Genomic DNA, 17,503 nt, shown 5'->3' with positions numbered 1-17,503 from the left:
AAAAACAATTGCGTTCTTCTTTTGTGTTCCTCTTAAATCTTCTCCTCCTTCACTGTGCCTATGACTCAGACGACTACAGCTGCTTGGACGCTTGTCAGGAGCGGGTAGGGCATGAGCACAGCAGCAGGTCCTTCTCAAAGAATTCCCCGCTGGACTCTGTCCAGAAGCCAGTGAGCCTGGCCTGACACTCCATGGTTGTCTCTAGATACGTAACGTGCACGTATATGCATATGGATACCGTACCACATACAACTTGGGACAAATATAAGGTAATTGAGAAGTGACCAAAAAAGATAGACAACCTGCCAAGCACTCTGTTTATATAGGTGGTCTCAGGTCGTGTAACTCTGGACTGTTGTCACAGAAAAGTTCTCGAGAGGGCTGGTTTGCCACACAGGTAAGTTGCAAAACTCAGTTTTGCCACTTGGCAGATTAAAATGAGTAATTACGGCCGGGCGCAGTGGCTCAAGCCTGTAATCCCAGCACTTTGGGAGGCCGAGACGGGGAGATCATGAGGTCAGGAGATCGAGACCATCCTGGCTAACCCGGTGAAACCCCGTCTCTACTAAAAAATACAAAATAGCCGGGCGAGGTGGCGGGCGCCTGTAGTCCCAGCTACTGGGGAGGCTGAGGCAGGAGAATGGCGTGAACCCAGGAGGCGGAGCTTGCAGTGAGCTGAGATCCGGCCACCATACTCCAGCCTGGGCGACAGAGCGAGACTCCGTCTCAAAAAAAAAAAAAAAAAAGAGTAATTACCATTTATTATCTACTGTGTGCCAGGCACTGGACTAAGGACCTTATATGCATTAAATGTTCAATGTGAAAATATTTTTGGCCTTGGGACTCAGCTTCACTCCTGAAACTCCAGAGCATAGTCCTAAGAGCTGGGTAGTTCTTGGCTTCATTTGCTTGGGGCTTGTGTACTGAGCTAGGTGAGGGGGTTGAAGCTGATTGGGGCCTTCTAGAATTCCACTGTGCTAAGCAGGAAGAGAGGGCGATGACGTGAATGGGTCTGGCAAGTCCAGAGCACTTGCAGCCATGGAGAGGATCATGATAATTTTTTAGAGGGTGAGAAAAAACCTCTTTTACTTAGAGTGTATGTCCTACTTTGAAGGGAAAGAAAAAAGATTTAAGTTGGCTTGCAAAATGAAGTACAATTTAAAGCAGGAAACATAAAAATAAAATCAAGATCAAAAGGGTAAAAGAAGAATAGATATTGCAAGGTGGTTGGTATGAATTAGTTATTATATTTGAGCACTGAAATTGCCTCTGAAGTTCTGAAGAGTTGAGACAAAAAAAAAAAAAAAGATGTGATTATACAGTTCTCCTCTGAGGAAGGAAAACATAAACTCTCTCAGAGAGACAAACTTTCTCTTGGCACTGAATTTATCATGTGCTCTTTCATTTTGGGGCATTGGAAAACATAATGGACAGGGCTTTCAACTGTCCTTTTACAAAAGGCCCTAAATGATTGTTTAAATGGATGTTTCTTATATCCACCCTCTATAAAAGCTGAGGACATAAATCTTAAGTGTGTGAAGGGTTTCTGTAAGAAGCTGAATTACTGTGGGGGACAAATGATGCTTTGTGTTGATCCAATTTAGTACATGTCTAAAACAGAGAACCTAGCAGAATGGCTAGTTAATCTGCACATTAAGCCATCTCCTTCTGCTATCAGATGTCTTAAATGAGCCTTTGGCAAGAGTTGGATACTAATCAGTTCATGGTTGAGCTCTCTGCCCGAAGTACCAGACTTCTGTGGTGTTAATTGGAAGGGGTTCCACAGGCTTTGGATATAAGAGCTGGAGGAGGCAGAGTTGAGTTCTGCTGTTCAGTCTTAAGAACCTGATTTGCATTCTTCCCCACTAAAGGACTGGCCCCTCTTCAGCAGTGCGCCAGCAAGGAAGGTAATTATTTTCTTTAAAAGGAGCTGTTAATCTGCTAAGTACTTGGTAGAAACTTTAGAGTTCTGGGCCATTTATAGGAGATAAGATTTAGACCTGTAGGGTTTTTAAGGATAACTATTATCAGCTGTCTGTCCAGGATTATTCTGGAAGGCAGAAGAGCACGTGGCCAAGTGTTGGAGTCAGGAGACCTGTGTTAGTCCTCCTTCACCACCTTCTAGGGATGTTGCCTCGGGTGTGTCGATGAACATTTCCAAGTAAGTTTTGGTTTCCTGGTTTAATATGAAAATGCATATAAAGCGCTTAGTATGGTGCCTGGCTCTTAAATGCTCACTGCATTTTCTTGGTGGTGGCGATGATGATTTGTTTGTGTTTGAGGGTCTTCCCCACCAAGTTCTTAACCAGTTAAGACCTTAGGGCACGGAGGAGCCCAGCGTAGAGGACTAGGAACATGTGTGTCCTAAAGGCAGCTGCTCCCAAGAGGAGCTAAAGAAAGGTGTTGAGCTGACCACATCCAGCCCTTTTCCTCCCCGTCAAGGCTGGTAATTCACTTTTCCTTCTCTGGAAGGAGCAAATGAGGATGAAGAAAGAAAAACTTCATGAGTATTTCTTTTTTTTTTTTTTTGAGACGGAGTCTTGCTCTGTCGCCCAGGCTGGAGTGCAGTGGTGCAATCTTGGCTCACTGCAACCTCTGCCTCCCGGGTTCAAGCGATTCTCCTGCCCTAGCCTCCTGAGTAGCTGGGACTACAGGCACCCACCACCACACCCGGCTAATTTTTTTTTTTTTTTTTTGTATTTTCAGTAGAGATGGGGTTTCACCGTGTTGGCCAGGCTGGTCTCAAACTCCTGACTTCAGGTGATCCGCCCACCTTGGCCTCCCAAAAGTGCTGGGATTACAGGTGTGAGCCACCGTGCCTGGCCCTTCATGAGTATTTCTTTGGGTGCAGGGCATAGATGTTGCATTCAAATAATGTTATTATTATTGCTCTGAAATGGCTAGTGCTCCATACATCCTCATAATGGTTCTGCCACAGTAAGGTAACGAGTCCCCCCTCCCACCCCCTCCCAACAACAATAGCTCCGTATTTGTAGCCTTCACTCATTAAATGTTGGTGAATATTTAATTGTTACACAAATGATGATCATGGTGTCATTTTGACAATTGGTCAATATGCTTTAGCTGCCTCTAAAGTACCTACCAATTCAAAATAATAAAACCCTGTCATTAGCAGAGGCTGAGTACTCCTTCTGTTTCTTTTAACTGGTGCATGCAGCCATTCCTGTAATTAGCTGTGCCAAGTTAACTAAGCGTCAGAGGGGGTATTAGACCATGGTCCTGTTGTACACAGTTCAGGATTAGTGCTTCAGCTGTTGTTATCACTCTTGTCTTCCGGGACGTGGCAGGCTTTGAGAAAGATTAATAACCTGGGTGTGTAAGGAGGTTGCACAATTTGATCATACTAGGAGCCAGGCCATGGAGCCAAAGCCTGTCCTGTAATTCTGCTCTCACACACTGTGCAAGGCCTTAGTCTTCTAACTTAGCTCCTCTGGGCTTCATTTTTGCTTTTTGTTTGTTTTTCAATTGGAAGTGTACATGAAAATAGTACCAATTTTATAAGGTTGTTATGGAGATTAACTGAAAACACAAGGAAAGTATATAGCTTGGTGCCTGGCATATAGAAAGCCCTTGATAAAAGCTCGTTGTTTAGCATTATTATCGTAAAATGGGGATAATACTACCTTCCTTACAAAATTGTCATGAGAGGAAAAGGAGGTATTTTGTATGAAAATCTCTAGATCAGGCTCCTGCACATAGTAGGCACACGATACTTGTTTTTACAAATTAGCCAGTGATTCTGAAAGCTTTTCATTGTTTTGAAAGTTGTGACAAAGGAGTTTAATGAGCCATTATTTTTAAAGCCTTTCTTTTGGGGAGGTCACTCTTTTGGAGTCTGTGTGTCGCTTGAGAGATGGTGTGGACATGAGCGGACACCTTCCTGGCATCCAGATTAGGGAGCAGATCCCTGCTTCTCAGAACGTCAGTGATGCCGCACTTGGACTGGCCTCAGTATTCTGTGAGAGGGCTTACAATGTGTGTTGTTGTTTGTTTTTAACTTTCAAAAATAGAAATTTACAAATATTCACAGGGAAGAAATAACCACCAACTTCAACAATAATCAATATTTTGCTGATCTTATTTTATCTCTCTTCCCTATTCCAGACACCAGACACACACAGACACACACACACACAGACACACACTGTTTTCTTCTGGAAGAGTATAAAGTGTATCCCAGACATCATGTCATTTCACTGTTCAACACTTTAGTATGCATCTTTAATGATAAGCAGTTTTTAAACATAACCACCATTGCATTCTTAGCTGATTTCTTGATGAGATCAAGCAGAATGTAGCAGTAATCAGTGGTGAAATGCTTGTGCCCAAAATGAACATTTTAATGCAAAATATTAAATTTAGTTCAATTCAGCCAGTATGTTAGTATTTTTTATGTACAAGGCACTGCATGCACAGCACGTACAGAGAATCAAGGTGGCAGTCCCTGGCCCTGGGAAGAGTCCTGTGGAAGGCCGCTAAGACATACATACAAATAACCAAAGTTCAAGGCAGGATTCACATAAAATCCTTAGAGAGCTGGGAGCTTGGCAGGTGGTGGGATTTGTTGAATATGAAGTAGGAGTGTGACATGCGAGTTCAAAGGAGGCATTCTCCGTTGAGTAGGAGAGGATGCACAGAAGAGGTGTGTACATGACAGGCCTTGAAGAAGGGCACAATCTCTGCAAACCATTTTTAAAATTGTAAAACAATGTTAAAGGACAATCTCTGTCCATGCACCAAAACAAAGAAGAAATCAGAACCCACTCCTACTCCTACCATTCTGACATGGTGGAATCATATCTTCTCCAGGAGTGTAAGTCTAAAGTTGACCTACAAGGCTGGTGGATAGTTCAAATGAACCTGCCCCTCATAAGTTCACAAGCCAAAAATCCACTTGTTTTTGTTTGCCTTTGCATTAAAACTGAGACCTCCTTTTCTGAGGCCTAAGGTTAGTTTTAAGAGACAATGAAGAGACCAACTGTTGAGGTCAATGAAGAGATTGTTCTTTCCTTCCAAGCTGGAATTCCTATAGCTAGATGCACACATTGTGCAAGTCCCCCATACTCTCATTCCGCTATGTTTGGATACGGAGGATTCAAACAGATTCATTTCAGGGTGGAGAATGGAGTAGAATGAAAGCATCTCTTCAGTGATTATTTGAACTACTTACTGAGCAGGTGGCCCAGGTGCTGAGGCAGACAGAACAGCAGGAAGGCAGGCAGAGAAACTGGAAGCATAGGATTAGCTAGGGAATGGTGAGAGGTGCTATCTGAGTGGAGCTGAGAAGGCAGTGGGTGCTGCGGCTGGGTGCATGCAGTGGAGGGCCTTGAAGCCAGGCTGGGGAGCATTTTCTTAACTCAGTAGGTGGGGGAAGAAGCCACGGGAGGCTTATAGAGCAGATGCCCGAGCAGTCATGTCAGTCATGTCAGTCATGTCAGGTGGCATTGGGAGGTTGTTATTACAGTCTTGGCTAGAGGGAGTGAGGGCCGGGGTGAAGGGGTTCTTCATGAGGTTTTTACTTCTATTTGCAAATATTCATGAAGTGTCTACTCTGCATCAGGCCTGGGAACAAAGAAATGGAAGAGACACTGAGGAGGTAGGATGTGCGAGACTTAAGAACCCTCAGAGTGGAGAGGTGGAAGGGAAGGGAGAGTGTTGAAGACGGCACACCTTTAACACTGAGCGACCTTGAGAATGAATGGCAGGAATGTGGTAGCAGGAATGGTTGTTGAAAAGTTTGGAGGTGGGGCTGGCTGTGTTTGGAGCAAGGTTTTAGCTCTCTCTCTCTCTCTCTCTCTCTCTCTCTCTCTCTTGCTTGCTCGCTCTGTGTGTGTGTGTGTGTGTGTTTGTTTGCAGAGGCAGATGTGGAGTGAGGTGAATTTGGTTGTGAGCATGCTGAGGTTAAGATGCCATGGATGCCCGGTCAGAATGCCCAGACCTCAGCTGAGGCCAGCGTTTGGGTCTGGAGGCTAAGGAAGAGCTGGGTTTTCATGTCTGGGGCAGTGAGCTTTGGGGTGTGAGCAGGCCAGGGAGTGGGAGGAGAGAGAGAGCTGCCCAGGTGGTTGGCACAGGAGCTAGTTTTGACCCCTTTTCTGTGTGTTCTGTGATCTGACCACTAATAGGTGGGTCAAGTCACTCGAACATGTTTTTTTTGCATTGACAGATTAAAATTATATGTGTTTATGGTGTATCACATGGTGTTTTGAAATATGTATACATTGTTGAATGGCTAAATCAAGCTAATTAACATATCCATTACCTCATATACTTATAATTTTTTGTGCTGAGAATGTTGAAGATCTATTCTCTTAGCAGTTTCCAAGTATACAATAAATGGTTATTAACTATAGTCACAATGTTGTACAATAGATTTCTGGAACTTATTCCTTCAGTCTAACTGAAATTTTGCGTCCTTTGCCTAGCATTCTCCCCTCCCCATCCCCCAGCCTCTGGTAATCACCATTGTACTCTCTGTTTCTATGAGCTCAGCTTTTTGAGCTCCCACATATGAGTGACATTATGTGGTATTTGTCTTTCTGTGCCTGGCTTATTTCACTTAACACTGTCCTCCAGGTTCATCCGTGTTGTTGCAAATGGCAGGATTTTGTCCTTTTTTTTATGGTTAAATAGTAGTCTATTGTGTATATATACCCCATTTTTTTAATCCATTCATCTGTTGATGGACACGGATTGATTCCACATCTTGGCCCTTGTGAATAATGCTGCCATGAGCATCTCGCGTCTTTCATCATAATTTTGACGGCCTTTGAAAAGGTGCCACTTTGAAAGGATCTGCACGGGGGTGGAAGTAAACCATGAAGGATCAAAGGGTCTGTCACCTGTGAGGAGACAGAAGAGGAGTCCCCACAGGCAACTTCATGGTGTTTTGGATCACACTGGTCAGCGAGGCTGAGGCGACGGCCTGCGGGGAGGTGTCGTCTGGGTCAGATTCCCTGTGGCAGTAACTTAGTGTCATGGCAGCACTGCACTCAGCGTTCCTAAAAATCCTATGTCCGTCAGTGGAACTTAGAAAATACAAAGTTTAGAAGACAGTAGGTTTGGTTCATCTGTGAGCTAAGGATGCACTTGAAAGGTGGGAGAAGATAGGGCTTGGTAGGGCTTCATTCCCATCTGCCACTTTTGAGCTGTGTGGGCCAGTCACTAACTTATTTAAAGGTCTCCCCTCAGAAATGGGAACTGTGAATAATAATCACAAATATATACACGTGTCTGTATATATGAGTATGTGTGTACCTGCATATACACACACACACACACCAGTCATCAGTCTAGGCATTTTAAGTACAGTATATTTTAACTCTTAACCCTCACAATAACATTATGAGCTAGTTACTCTCGTCGCCATTTTTATGGGTGAGGCACCAGAGATCTGCGTAATCTACCCAAGGTCAATGGCAAGTAAAGGGCAGAACCAGGCTTTGAACACAGTCTGACTCCAGACCTCATCGCCTCACCACTGTTCTCTGCTGCCTCACAGTTTGCTGTGCAGGGTTATGGTTCTCCAGTCTTCACACAGTCTCATGCCACACAGGAAGGGTCTTATGCGTTGTGCTTGAAGTGGACTTGAGGCTCCGTGTAACAGCCACTGCTGGCTGCTGCCTGCAGATAGTTGATGTTCAGTGTCCTGGGGCAGTCTTGCTCTGTGCACAGCTGGTGCAAATCTGCCCTTTCCACATGAGATGGACTTAGTTGTCCTGCTCTGCACCCACATTGCTGCATCCAGAATTCGACATGAAAGTTTAGTTGTGGAGTCATTTGAGCATTCCTTATCTTTTGCATATGATGATGTAAGCACAGTTGGGTGGTGTGTGTCTTTCGGTCAGTTTTTGCTAGGGTGATGTGTGGTGTGGTGTGTTAGCACCATGCCCAGGAGCAGGATGTCCCCTAGCAGTGTGACAGCACACGAGCCTGTAAATTGAGCAGTCAGGATGGCCGCTGGATTCCTCTCTAGCCCTGGCAGTCCCACAGCCTGTGGATTCTCTGCGGTGTCCACATCACAGTACAATGTGCTCCCATGGATGGGTGCAAGCAATTAAATACTTGCGAATATGACATTTGAGGATTTAGGATTTTGAGTTCTTTCCATTTCCTGGCCCACTGAATCATTCTTGGAGAAATCATGATGTTATAAATTCCATTAGAAGTGTAAATCACAAGAAAAGTTCCTTGACCTCAGCAGCTTGTCATCTGTATGTCATAAATGAAAACAATGTTAAATAAAACTAAACTTTGATCAAGATGATGCAGATAAAGGTAGTGTTGATAAATGGAACGTTCTGTTTAGGTAGTGTTATTTTTCTCCCAGAAGGCAAAGTGCTATGGAAGAAAAACGTGTAGCCTTTATAGGCCGGGTGCGGTGGCTCGTTCCTTAACCCCAGCACTTTGGGAGGCTGAGGTGGGCGGATCACTTGAGGCCAGGAGTTTGAGACCAGCCTGTCCAACATGGCAAAACCCTGTCTCTACTAAAAAAATGCAAAAATGAGCTGGGTGTGGTGGTGTGTGCCTGAATTCCCAGCTATTTGGTTGGCTGAGGCATGAGAAATGCTTGAACCTGGGAGGCAGTTGCAGTGAGCTGAGATGGCGCCACTGCACTCCACGTAGAATACACAGTGAGACTCTGTCCAGGAAAAAAAAAAAGAAAAAGAAAAATGTAGCCTTTTCTAAAAGCCTGAACATTAAGGCAGTAAACATTTACTGAGTGCCTACTGCATAAAAGGCAGTGTATTTGGAGCTTGAGGATGAGACTGTAAGCAAAGAGTCATTGTGGAGTGGGCTAACTGGCATCCAAGGGTGCATAGATGGCTTCTGGGAGCACAGAGGGCGTCCCTTCTGGGGACCCAGGTGACATTGAAGAATAAGTGGAAGTTTGTAGAGCATCCCGAACAGGTCATCACAGTGGCGTGAGACTGTGTGGAGACTGGAGAACCTCAAGTAATCAGGTGTAGAGGAGCTGGGGGAAAGGAGAGGAAACCACAAGAGGATTCCAACACCAGCTCCTTGGCAGGTGTGGAGGAAGCCTTGGGGCCAAGGAGGACAGAACCATGGAGGTGCAGATGGATTAAATTGATGCAATGAAGCCAGAGGAGGGAGGGGTTTTTCTCCCAGTGAAAACAGGACTGTGGCAGAGGAAAGGGATTGCCAGGAGAATGCTAGCTTCCCCCCACCCTTCCCTGCAGGGTCATAGGGTGCCCGCTAGGGCCAGATTCACAGTGACGCAGGTGAGTTACATGTGGCAGTAGCAAGAATGTCTGTGGGAGAGTTTGAGATGGGAGTGCTTACTGACCACTGAACACAGATTCCACAGAAAAAGGCAGAGGAACAGTAAAATGAGGACAGGAATATGTAGGGGGAATGATGACCTGAGGGCCTTGCATTTGGGGCATGGCCAAGGATGACGGAAGCTGAGCCACTATGAGACTGATGGGCCTAGTGTTGGGTGGGGTTTTCCAGTACTGCTCCAGTGGGGGCGTTGGAGGTCTGTGGTCTTGCTTGGCATTCCAGAGCAATCTTGGTAGAGGGTGAACACTGACCTTCTTAAGAGATTCTTCTCAGAAGACCTTAACCTCTTGGGGAAACTGACAGCAGACCCAGCGCCATGGAAAGATCAAGACTTTGGCCGAGGACATTGGGCTTCTGCCCTTGGGAGGTTTTCTTGGGGTGGGAGGTATGAGAGGTGGTGTTTTACAGGTTTTGCAAGAACACTGTTATAGGATCCTATCCAATGCAATGACTGATTTCTGTCTCTGTAGTCTGGCAGGAGAAGCCTTTAATTGTCCAAACAAGAGCAGTCCTCGTCTCATTCCTTTTGCTAATTCTTGCTACGTTGCTCTAATTATTTTCCTATCCTGGCCTTTCTGTCTCTCTTGTTCAGAACCAGACTACCAGGTGTACCTGAATGCTTCCAAGGTCCCCGGGTTTGCGGATGACCCCACAGAACTGGCATGCCGGGTGGTGGACACGAAGAGTGGGGAGGCGAATGTCCGATTCACGGTTTCGTGGTACTACAGGATGAACCGGCGCAGCGACGACGTGGTGACCAGCGAGCTGCTTGCAGTCATGGATGGGGACTGGACGCTGAAATACGGAGACAGGAGCAAGCAGCGGGCCCAGGATGGAGACTTTATTTTTTCTAAGGAACATACAGACACGTTCAATTTCCGGATCCAAAGGACTACAGAGGAAGACAGAGGCAATTATTACTGTGTCGTGTCTGCCTGGACCAAACAGCGGAACAACAGCTGGGTGAAAAGCAAGGATGTCTTCTCCAAGCCCGTTAACATATTTTGGGCATTAGAAGGTAGGAACTTTTTTCTTGTTATTCATTTTTGTTTTGTCTTCGCTTAAGTCGTGCCTCTGTGTGTTTTCAGATGCACAGTCACCCTCTGCAGATTGTCACTTACACTAGGAATGTATGTCCTGGACATTGATCGCCATGCGACCTGCTACACCTCTTTGGACTCACTATCACCCCTCCTCTATCCCTAAGCCCCAGAGAGGTCCCTCTCCAACTCACTGTCATCAGCCAAGTCTCTTGTTTCCTGAACTTTACCTCTGAATGTTCCTTTTCTCTTTCTTGTGTTGAACCTGATGACTCTGAGGATACTCTTTCCCCTGGAGAAAGTTACCTCTCTGAGGACAGTTTCCCCCAGAGCCCACCTAAGTGGTGCCCATTTTCTTCCCACACTTCTCATAACTGGGCCTAGAGGTGGGGCAGGTGCCCTCCTTGATCCTCCCTGCAGCTTCCAGGCTGTTTTTGCTCACTCCTAAAAATATCTAGCTTCGAATCTCATGTCATCATCACAGCATACCACCTCTTCTCGTTACTATTGCCTGTTGCCTCCTAGATCCTTCATTCGTTCTTTGAAGATGTGAGCGTTTGTTTCATGGCCACTCTGTCTGACACTGCTCCCATCTTGCTAACTTCAGTATCTGTGTAGAGCACTGGGTCACAGTTGGAAGCACCCTAGGAACTTAAAAAAAAAATGCTGGTGCTTTGTCCCACTAGAAATTCTCCCATCCAAATATTAACCAGGCTCGACCCTGCTTAGCTTCCAAGATCAGATGAGATCGGGTGGGTCCCACAAGAAATTCTATTTTAGTTGGTCTGAAGTATACGCATTCTGGGCACTGGAATTTTTAAATGCTCCCATAGTGATTTTCATGTGCAGCCAAGGTGGCGAACTGTAATATAGTTAATCCTGTCATTCTCAGTTGCTTGTCCTCCTCTCTCTAGTCATCATGTCCTCTATCCTATTTTGGTCCTACACTCCCGTGCTTATATGCTACATTAGACCGTCTCCCTTCTGATAACTGAAACCCCTCCACAGTCTCAATTTCAAGCATCCTGTTTTCTAAACATATCTCCTGTCTTTCTACACCACTCCCTCTAGTACTCCAGCAACAATCCCCGAATCCTACTGGGGCCAACACTCTGTTAATCCTACCACCTGACATCATCCTTCACTCCCATTGTGTCTTCATGTCTCTCTCACTAGGGTGCCCATTTGTAGTCCAGCGTACACCTGGACTGGTGTACATTATGATAGCACCTTCTTTCATTCTCAGAGCTAAGGCTGGGAGGTAGGGGTAAGTTATGTGGTCACCTACTGTTACCTAGCCTAAATTCCCAGTCAGTCTTAATCATTCCCTTGCATACACCCCTAGCTCCCTTCCTTTCTCAGTTTGCATTAGACTCTGGCCAAACCACAACCCAGTTCAAAGGCAGCTTTCTGCAGCCTCCCTACCTGTGCCCACAGAGCTAATGTGGTTGGAGAGAAACATTCAAACATGTTGACTGGGCTCCCTTTAAAGTAGTGGTCACTTGTGACAAGTGGGCTCTCAGCACTGCCTGAGAATTATTCTGCATTTCCTTAGTCTGTTTATCTCCCCACTCTCCTAAGTGATTACTGCATACAACCTTCTGTCTCTGCAAACCTCCTCCCACAGCTTCTTTCTCAGCTGTTGGCCCTGCTTCCTGTTCTCCTAAAAGTAGAAATAATCAGGAGAATACTCATTCACGCTGCCCCAGGGCTGAGACCAGGTCACCCGGCATACAACCTGGCAGAGGCCAGCCGCTCTCACTACTTAGACCATGGCTACTCTCTCTTATGTCTTCAGTAATTCTCTCCCTTCTGGACCTTTCCCATAGGTCTGTCAATGTGCTGTTAGATCCAGGTTTCCTTGGGTTTTTAAGAGGGGGTGGGGAGTGAGGGTTGTGGTATTTTTTGTTGTTTTAGTTTTGTTTTGTTTTTAGGGACAAGGTCTCACTCTGTTGCCCAGGCTGGAGTGCAGTGGTGTGATTGTAGCTCACTGCAGCCTCGACCTCCTGGGCTCCAGTGATCCTCCCACCTTAGCCTCCTGAGCAGCTGGGACTACAGGTGCTCACCACCACATACAGCTTATTATTATTATTATTATTTTTGAGACAGGGTCTTGCTCTGTTACCCAGGCTGACTTGCAGTGTCATGATCATGGCTTACTGTAGCCTCAGCCTCCTAGGTAGGTTAAAGTTATCATCCCACCTCAGCCTCCCGAGTAGTTGGAACTTAGAGGCACTACAGGCCATTACCATCATGCCTGGCTATTTTTTTGGGGGGTGGGAGTAGAGACAGGGTCTCAGTGTGTTGTCCAGGCTGGTCTTGAACTCCTGGCCTCAAATGATCCTCCTGCCTTGGCCTCCCAAAGTGCTAGAATTACAGGCATGACCCACTGTGCCAGGCCACCACCTTTTTTATGCTAATCTTGATCTTGCTTCTTCATCCATCTTTCTGTTGCCGACACCCATTTGTCTACTTATTACTTTTTCCTTTTATAACAATAATATTTGATGTATACATACTCAGTGTGTCTAGTTTTTCTCCTTCCATTCTCTCTGGTACCTACTCGAATCAGGCTTTCCCCTCAGCTGCTTGTGGTAAGGTGGCCAGTAATCATCATATTGGAAAATCCTATTGTCAGTTATTTTATTTGACTTAGCAGAATTTAACACAAGTGATTCCCTCCTCCTGGGAATCCTTTGGTTTTTCCCTTGGCTTGTGGGACACTGCCTTCTCAGGGCGTTCTTCCAACTTTATTAGCTATTTCTCAGCCTCCTTTGCTGGCTTCTATTCATTTTTTGAACCCTGGAACATTAGACTACCTCAGGACATAGTCTTCGGACATAGTCCTTGGACTTCGACTTCTTTTCTATTTAACCTCACCTTCTTGGTGATGTCTCTAATCTCATGAATTTAAATACCGCCTAGACACCAGTGACTGCAGATTTACATGTCTACCCCGGACGTCTTTCCAGAACTCCAGACTCAATATTACATTGCGTTCTTGACACTATTTGACTAACAGGCATCTTAAATTTCTGTTCAAAAGGACGCTTCCCATCGCATCTGCCAGCTCTCTTCTCCCAGCCTCCTCCAGCACCATTGTTCTAGTGGCTCAGCCCAAAACCTTCATCCTGGACTCCTCGTTCTTAAAATTGACTTAGAATCTGGCTACTTTTCACACTCTGCCATTTACGGCACCACCCTTGCCTGGATTACATCCCTGGCCTCCCAGCTCGTCTCCTTGCACTGCCCTAGCACACGGCAGCTGGAACAATCCTGTTAAATATAAGTCAGGTCCTGAAACTCCTCCGCTCTGAATCTTCAAAGCCTCCCCATCTCACTCAGAGCAAAACCCAGAATCCTCTAAGTGGTCTTAGGTGTTCTGTACCAACTGGTCCCATTACCTTCTGGCCTCACCTAGCACCCTCCCCAGCACCCACTCCATCCAGCCACTCTGCCCTTCCAGGCTCCTCACATATACCAGGTGTGCTCCTGGCTTGTAGCTTTCTGCCTGCTGTTCCATCAGCCTAGAATGCTCTTCCCAAGATAGATAGGACTTGCTCCCTCACCTCCTTCAGGTCCTTTTTATTTATTTAATTTTATTTTTAATTTTAATTTTATTTTTTTAGAATCTTGGGCCTGCTCTCTCACCGAGGCTCTCTCACCCAGGCTGGAGTACAGTGACGCCATCACAACTCATTGTTGCCTCAAACTCCTGGGCTCAAGCCTCCCAAGTAGCTGGGACTATAGGCACATGCTCTGTGCCTGGCTAATTATTTAATTTTATTTTTAGAGACACAGGGTCTTGCTATGTTGTCCAGGTTGATCTCAAACTCCTGACCTCACGCAGTCCTCTCGCCTCAGCCTCTCTAATCACTGAGATTATAGGCGTGAGCCACTACACCCAGCTCAGGTTCTTTTTAAAATGTTGCCTCCTCAGGGAGGACGTCCCTGATCTCTCTATTTACAGTTGCGGCACACACACCTTCCTTCCATATACAAATCCACGCTTTTTCTCTTCCTTGGTTGCTTATCATCTCTTAAACATTTATCACCATCTAACCATACCATATATTTTACTTGTGTATTTCATTTGTCTTCCTTCACTAGCATATAAAGGGAGGGATTTTTGTATTTATTTATTCACCGTTATGTTTCCAGTACCTGCAGTATGGAAGGCTCTCAATAAATACATGTTTAAATTGGTGAATGAATGACCGAACTCACAGGAAAATCAAGAAAGACTGTGGTGGCTCAGTAGAAGCTCAGCAGTCAGTGGTTCTGGAGAGAGTTCATAATATATATGCTCTGCTAATCGGTTTGTTAGAACAAGTGTTCCAAAAAATCTAACGTAAAAATCTCATCTTGTAACTGGATGGATTATAGGATTCATCATCTTATTAAAGGATAAAAAGAATGTGTCTAATTCGTTTATTCATCCACTCAACAAATATTTAAGCACCTTCCAAGTGCCTGACATTGTGCTACTATAATAGATGAATTCTAATGTGTACCTGCGTAGGCATTGTTGTTTTGACAGAGACGCAAGGAGTAATCCGCTTAAACCTAAAGTTAGCGTAGCCATAGACACCTCTCAAAATGTTTAAATAGCATTTCTGAAATTAAAGTGTAAACCAAGTGGAAATTATTAGATCTGCAAATATATACGCTACAGTCATTTTAGCAATAAATCTGTAATGTCACTATCATATGATTAAACAGAGAGAACTCATTTGTCCCTTGCTGTATTCCTGCCTGCAGGCTGACTTAGCTAGGGGCACTTTCCCTGCATTTAGCAGACCCCTGGGGAGGAGAGGCAAATTGTATGGCCAGGAGCCTGGCTTGGAGGTCATGTGTTCAAGCATGTCTTTCCCACCTTGCTAGAAGTGCTCTCTGCCTTGCATCTTTTGGAGCACCAATAGTGGGTTCCCAAACTCTTCCTGGTGAAACTTCTTAAGGACTTAAAAATCCTTAAAACTGGTTCTCACCATAATTTCCTCTCTCCTGACACCCACTGATTAATTTCAGACTGTTACTTCCAATGGGGTGGTTTTAGCCTGCTTATAGATACACGTGATTTTCTTTCTGAGTTTCCCGATTTTCGTAGATGCTTTTGTGTGGAAATTTGCAAATAAATTTCTATTTCTTGGTTATTTTGCTTTTAGTTGCATTTTTATTTTAACTGATCTTGTTGGAAATCACATCCTTCTGGTCCTTCATTCCAGATTCTGTGCTTGTGGTGAAGGCGAGGCAGCCAAAGCCTTTCTTTGCTGCAGGAAATACATTTGAGATGACTTGCAAAGTATCTTCCAAGAATATTAAGTCGCCACGCTACTCTGTTCTCATCACGGCTGAGAAGCCCGTCGGCGACCTCTCCAGTCCCAATGAAACGAAGTACATCATCTCTCTGGACCAGGATTCTGTGGTGAAGCTGGAGAACTGGACAGACGCATCACGGGTGGATGGCGTTGTTTTAGAAAAAGTGCAGGAGGATGAGTTCCGCTATCGAATGTACCAGACTCAGGTCTCAGACGCAGGGCTGTACCGCTGCATGGTGACAGCCTGGTCTCCTGTCAGAGGCAGCCTTTGGCGAGAAGCAGCAACCAGTCTCTCCAATCCTATTGAGATAGACTTCCAGACCTCAGGTGAGCAGGGAGTCCTGTGGAATCATAGATGGAGCTAGAGGAGACCCTAGGGTTTCGATCAGATGCCCTCATTTTTAAAAACAGCTTTGTTAAGATGCAATTCATATGCCATACAATTACCTGTTTAAAGTACATAATTCAGTGGCTTTTCATATATTCACAAAGTTGCGTGATCATCACCACAACCAGTTTTAGAACATTTTCTTGACCCCGAAAGAAACCTGGACCCCTTAGCCAGTACACTCCATTCACACTCCATTCCCTACCTCCCATTCTGCAACAACCATGATCTACTTTCTGTCTCTCGACATTTTGCCTATTATGGACATTTCACATAAATGGAATATAATATGGGGCCTTTGTATCTGGCTTCTTTTTTGGAGCAAAATGTTTTCAAGGGTCATCCATATTGTAGCATGTATCAGTGCTTTGTTCATTTTTATGACTGAATAAGATTCCATTGTATGCATATGCCACATTTTGTTTATCCATTCATCAGTTGATGGACATCTGGGTGTTTCCAGTTCTTGGCTATTATAAATAATGCTGCTGTGGACATTCATGTACAAGTTTTTGGATGAATGTATGTTTTCATTTCTGCTTTCATTTTAAGGAAATGAACTGAAGCTCAGCTACTTCAGATACTTTAGGGAACATGGTGGAGTATAAAGAAAGAGAGGAGGGAATCGAGCCTCCCAAGGTGTTAAATGACTTGTCAAAAGTGGAAGATTTTTAACATCCTTTGTCTGTGTATGTGTGTGTTTCAGTAGGAAGATGATTTGAAAGTATTTCAACCCCAATCTTATTTAGAATATCAATGCAAAGGATTATCATTTGTGAGTTTAAGACTAAATGTTTTCACTAACTCTGCCCTGGGTTCCTGGGTTTTAATTAGAAATTTGTGAATGTATATATTGATACTCCTCTGTAAAAATTCAGGTATCAATTGAATCAGTATAATGACTGCAAGATATTTATTGAATTAAATAATTAGTATTTATATTAAAGATAAGCTAGATTCTAATACAGTTTGTTTTCTATTAATATTATTTGTAGTATTATAACCTTTTATGGTATATAGTGAAATAATCTTCTAACATCTCTTGACCTTTAAATTAAAGGGTAAATATTGATTTAAGCCCTTAGATTTGGAAAGAGCAGAGAAAGCATAGGCTTCCTTTATTGTGTATCTGTTTGTTTTTAATAGCAGCTTTATTGAGATAGAACTCACATACCATAAAATTCACTATATAAAGTGTACAATTTAGTGGTTTCTAGTATAGTCACAGAGTTGTGCAACCATCACCACTATATAATTCTAGAACATTTTAATCACCTCAAAAAGAAACTCCGCTCTCATTAGTAATCATTCCCATGCCCCCATGCCCCCGCCCCTGGCAACCACTAATTTATTTGCTGTCTCTATAGATTTGCCTCTTCTGGGTATTTCATATGAATTGAATCATATTATATGTGGACTTTCGTGACTTGCTTTTT

The 17,503-nt window shown here is 44.4% G+C and overlaps 1 protein-coding gene across 1 annotated transcript in view; it reads left to right on the top strand.

Moving 5' to 3' along the window:
* PTGFRN (prostaglandin F2 receptor inhibitor) overlaps nt 1-17,503 on the top strand; it is a 78,155-nt gene that overhangs the window by 45,239 nt on the left and 15,413 nt on the right. Inside the window, exons 5-6 of the mRNA XM_001103382.5 lie at nt 9,914-10,339; nt 15,587-16,006. Of these exons, the coding sequence (XP_001103382.4) occupies nt 9,914-10,339; nt 15,587-16,006 (846 nt within the window). The remainder of the gene's footprint in view (nt 1-9,913; nt 10,340-15,586; nt 16,007-17,503) is intronic.

The sequence above is a fragment of the Macaca mulatta genome, chromosome 1 (assembly GCF_049350105.2).
Source record: "Macaca mulatta isolate MMU2019108-1 chromosome 1, T2T-MMU8v2.0, whole genome shotgun sequence".
NCBI lineage: Eukaryota > Metazoa > Chordata > Mammalia > Primates > Cercopithecidae > Macaca > Macaca mulatta.
This window is presented reverse-complemented; position numbering and strand designations above follow the sequence as displayed.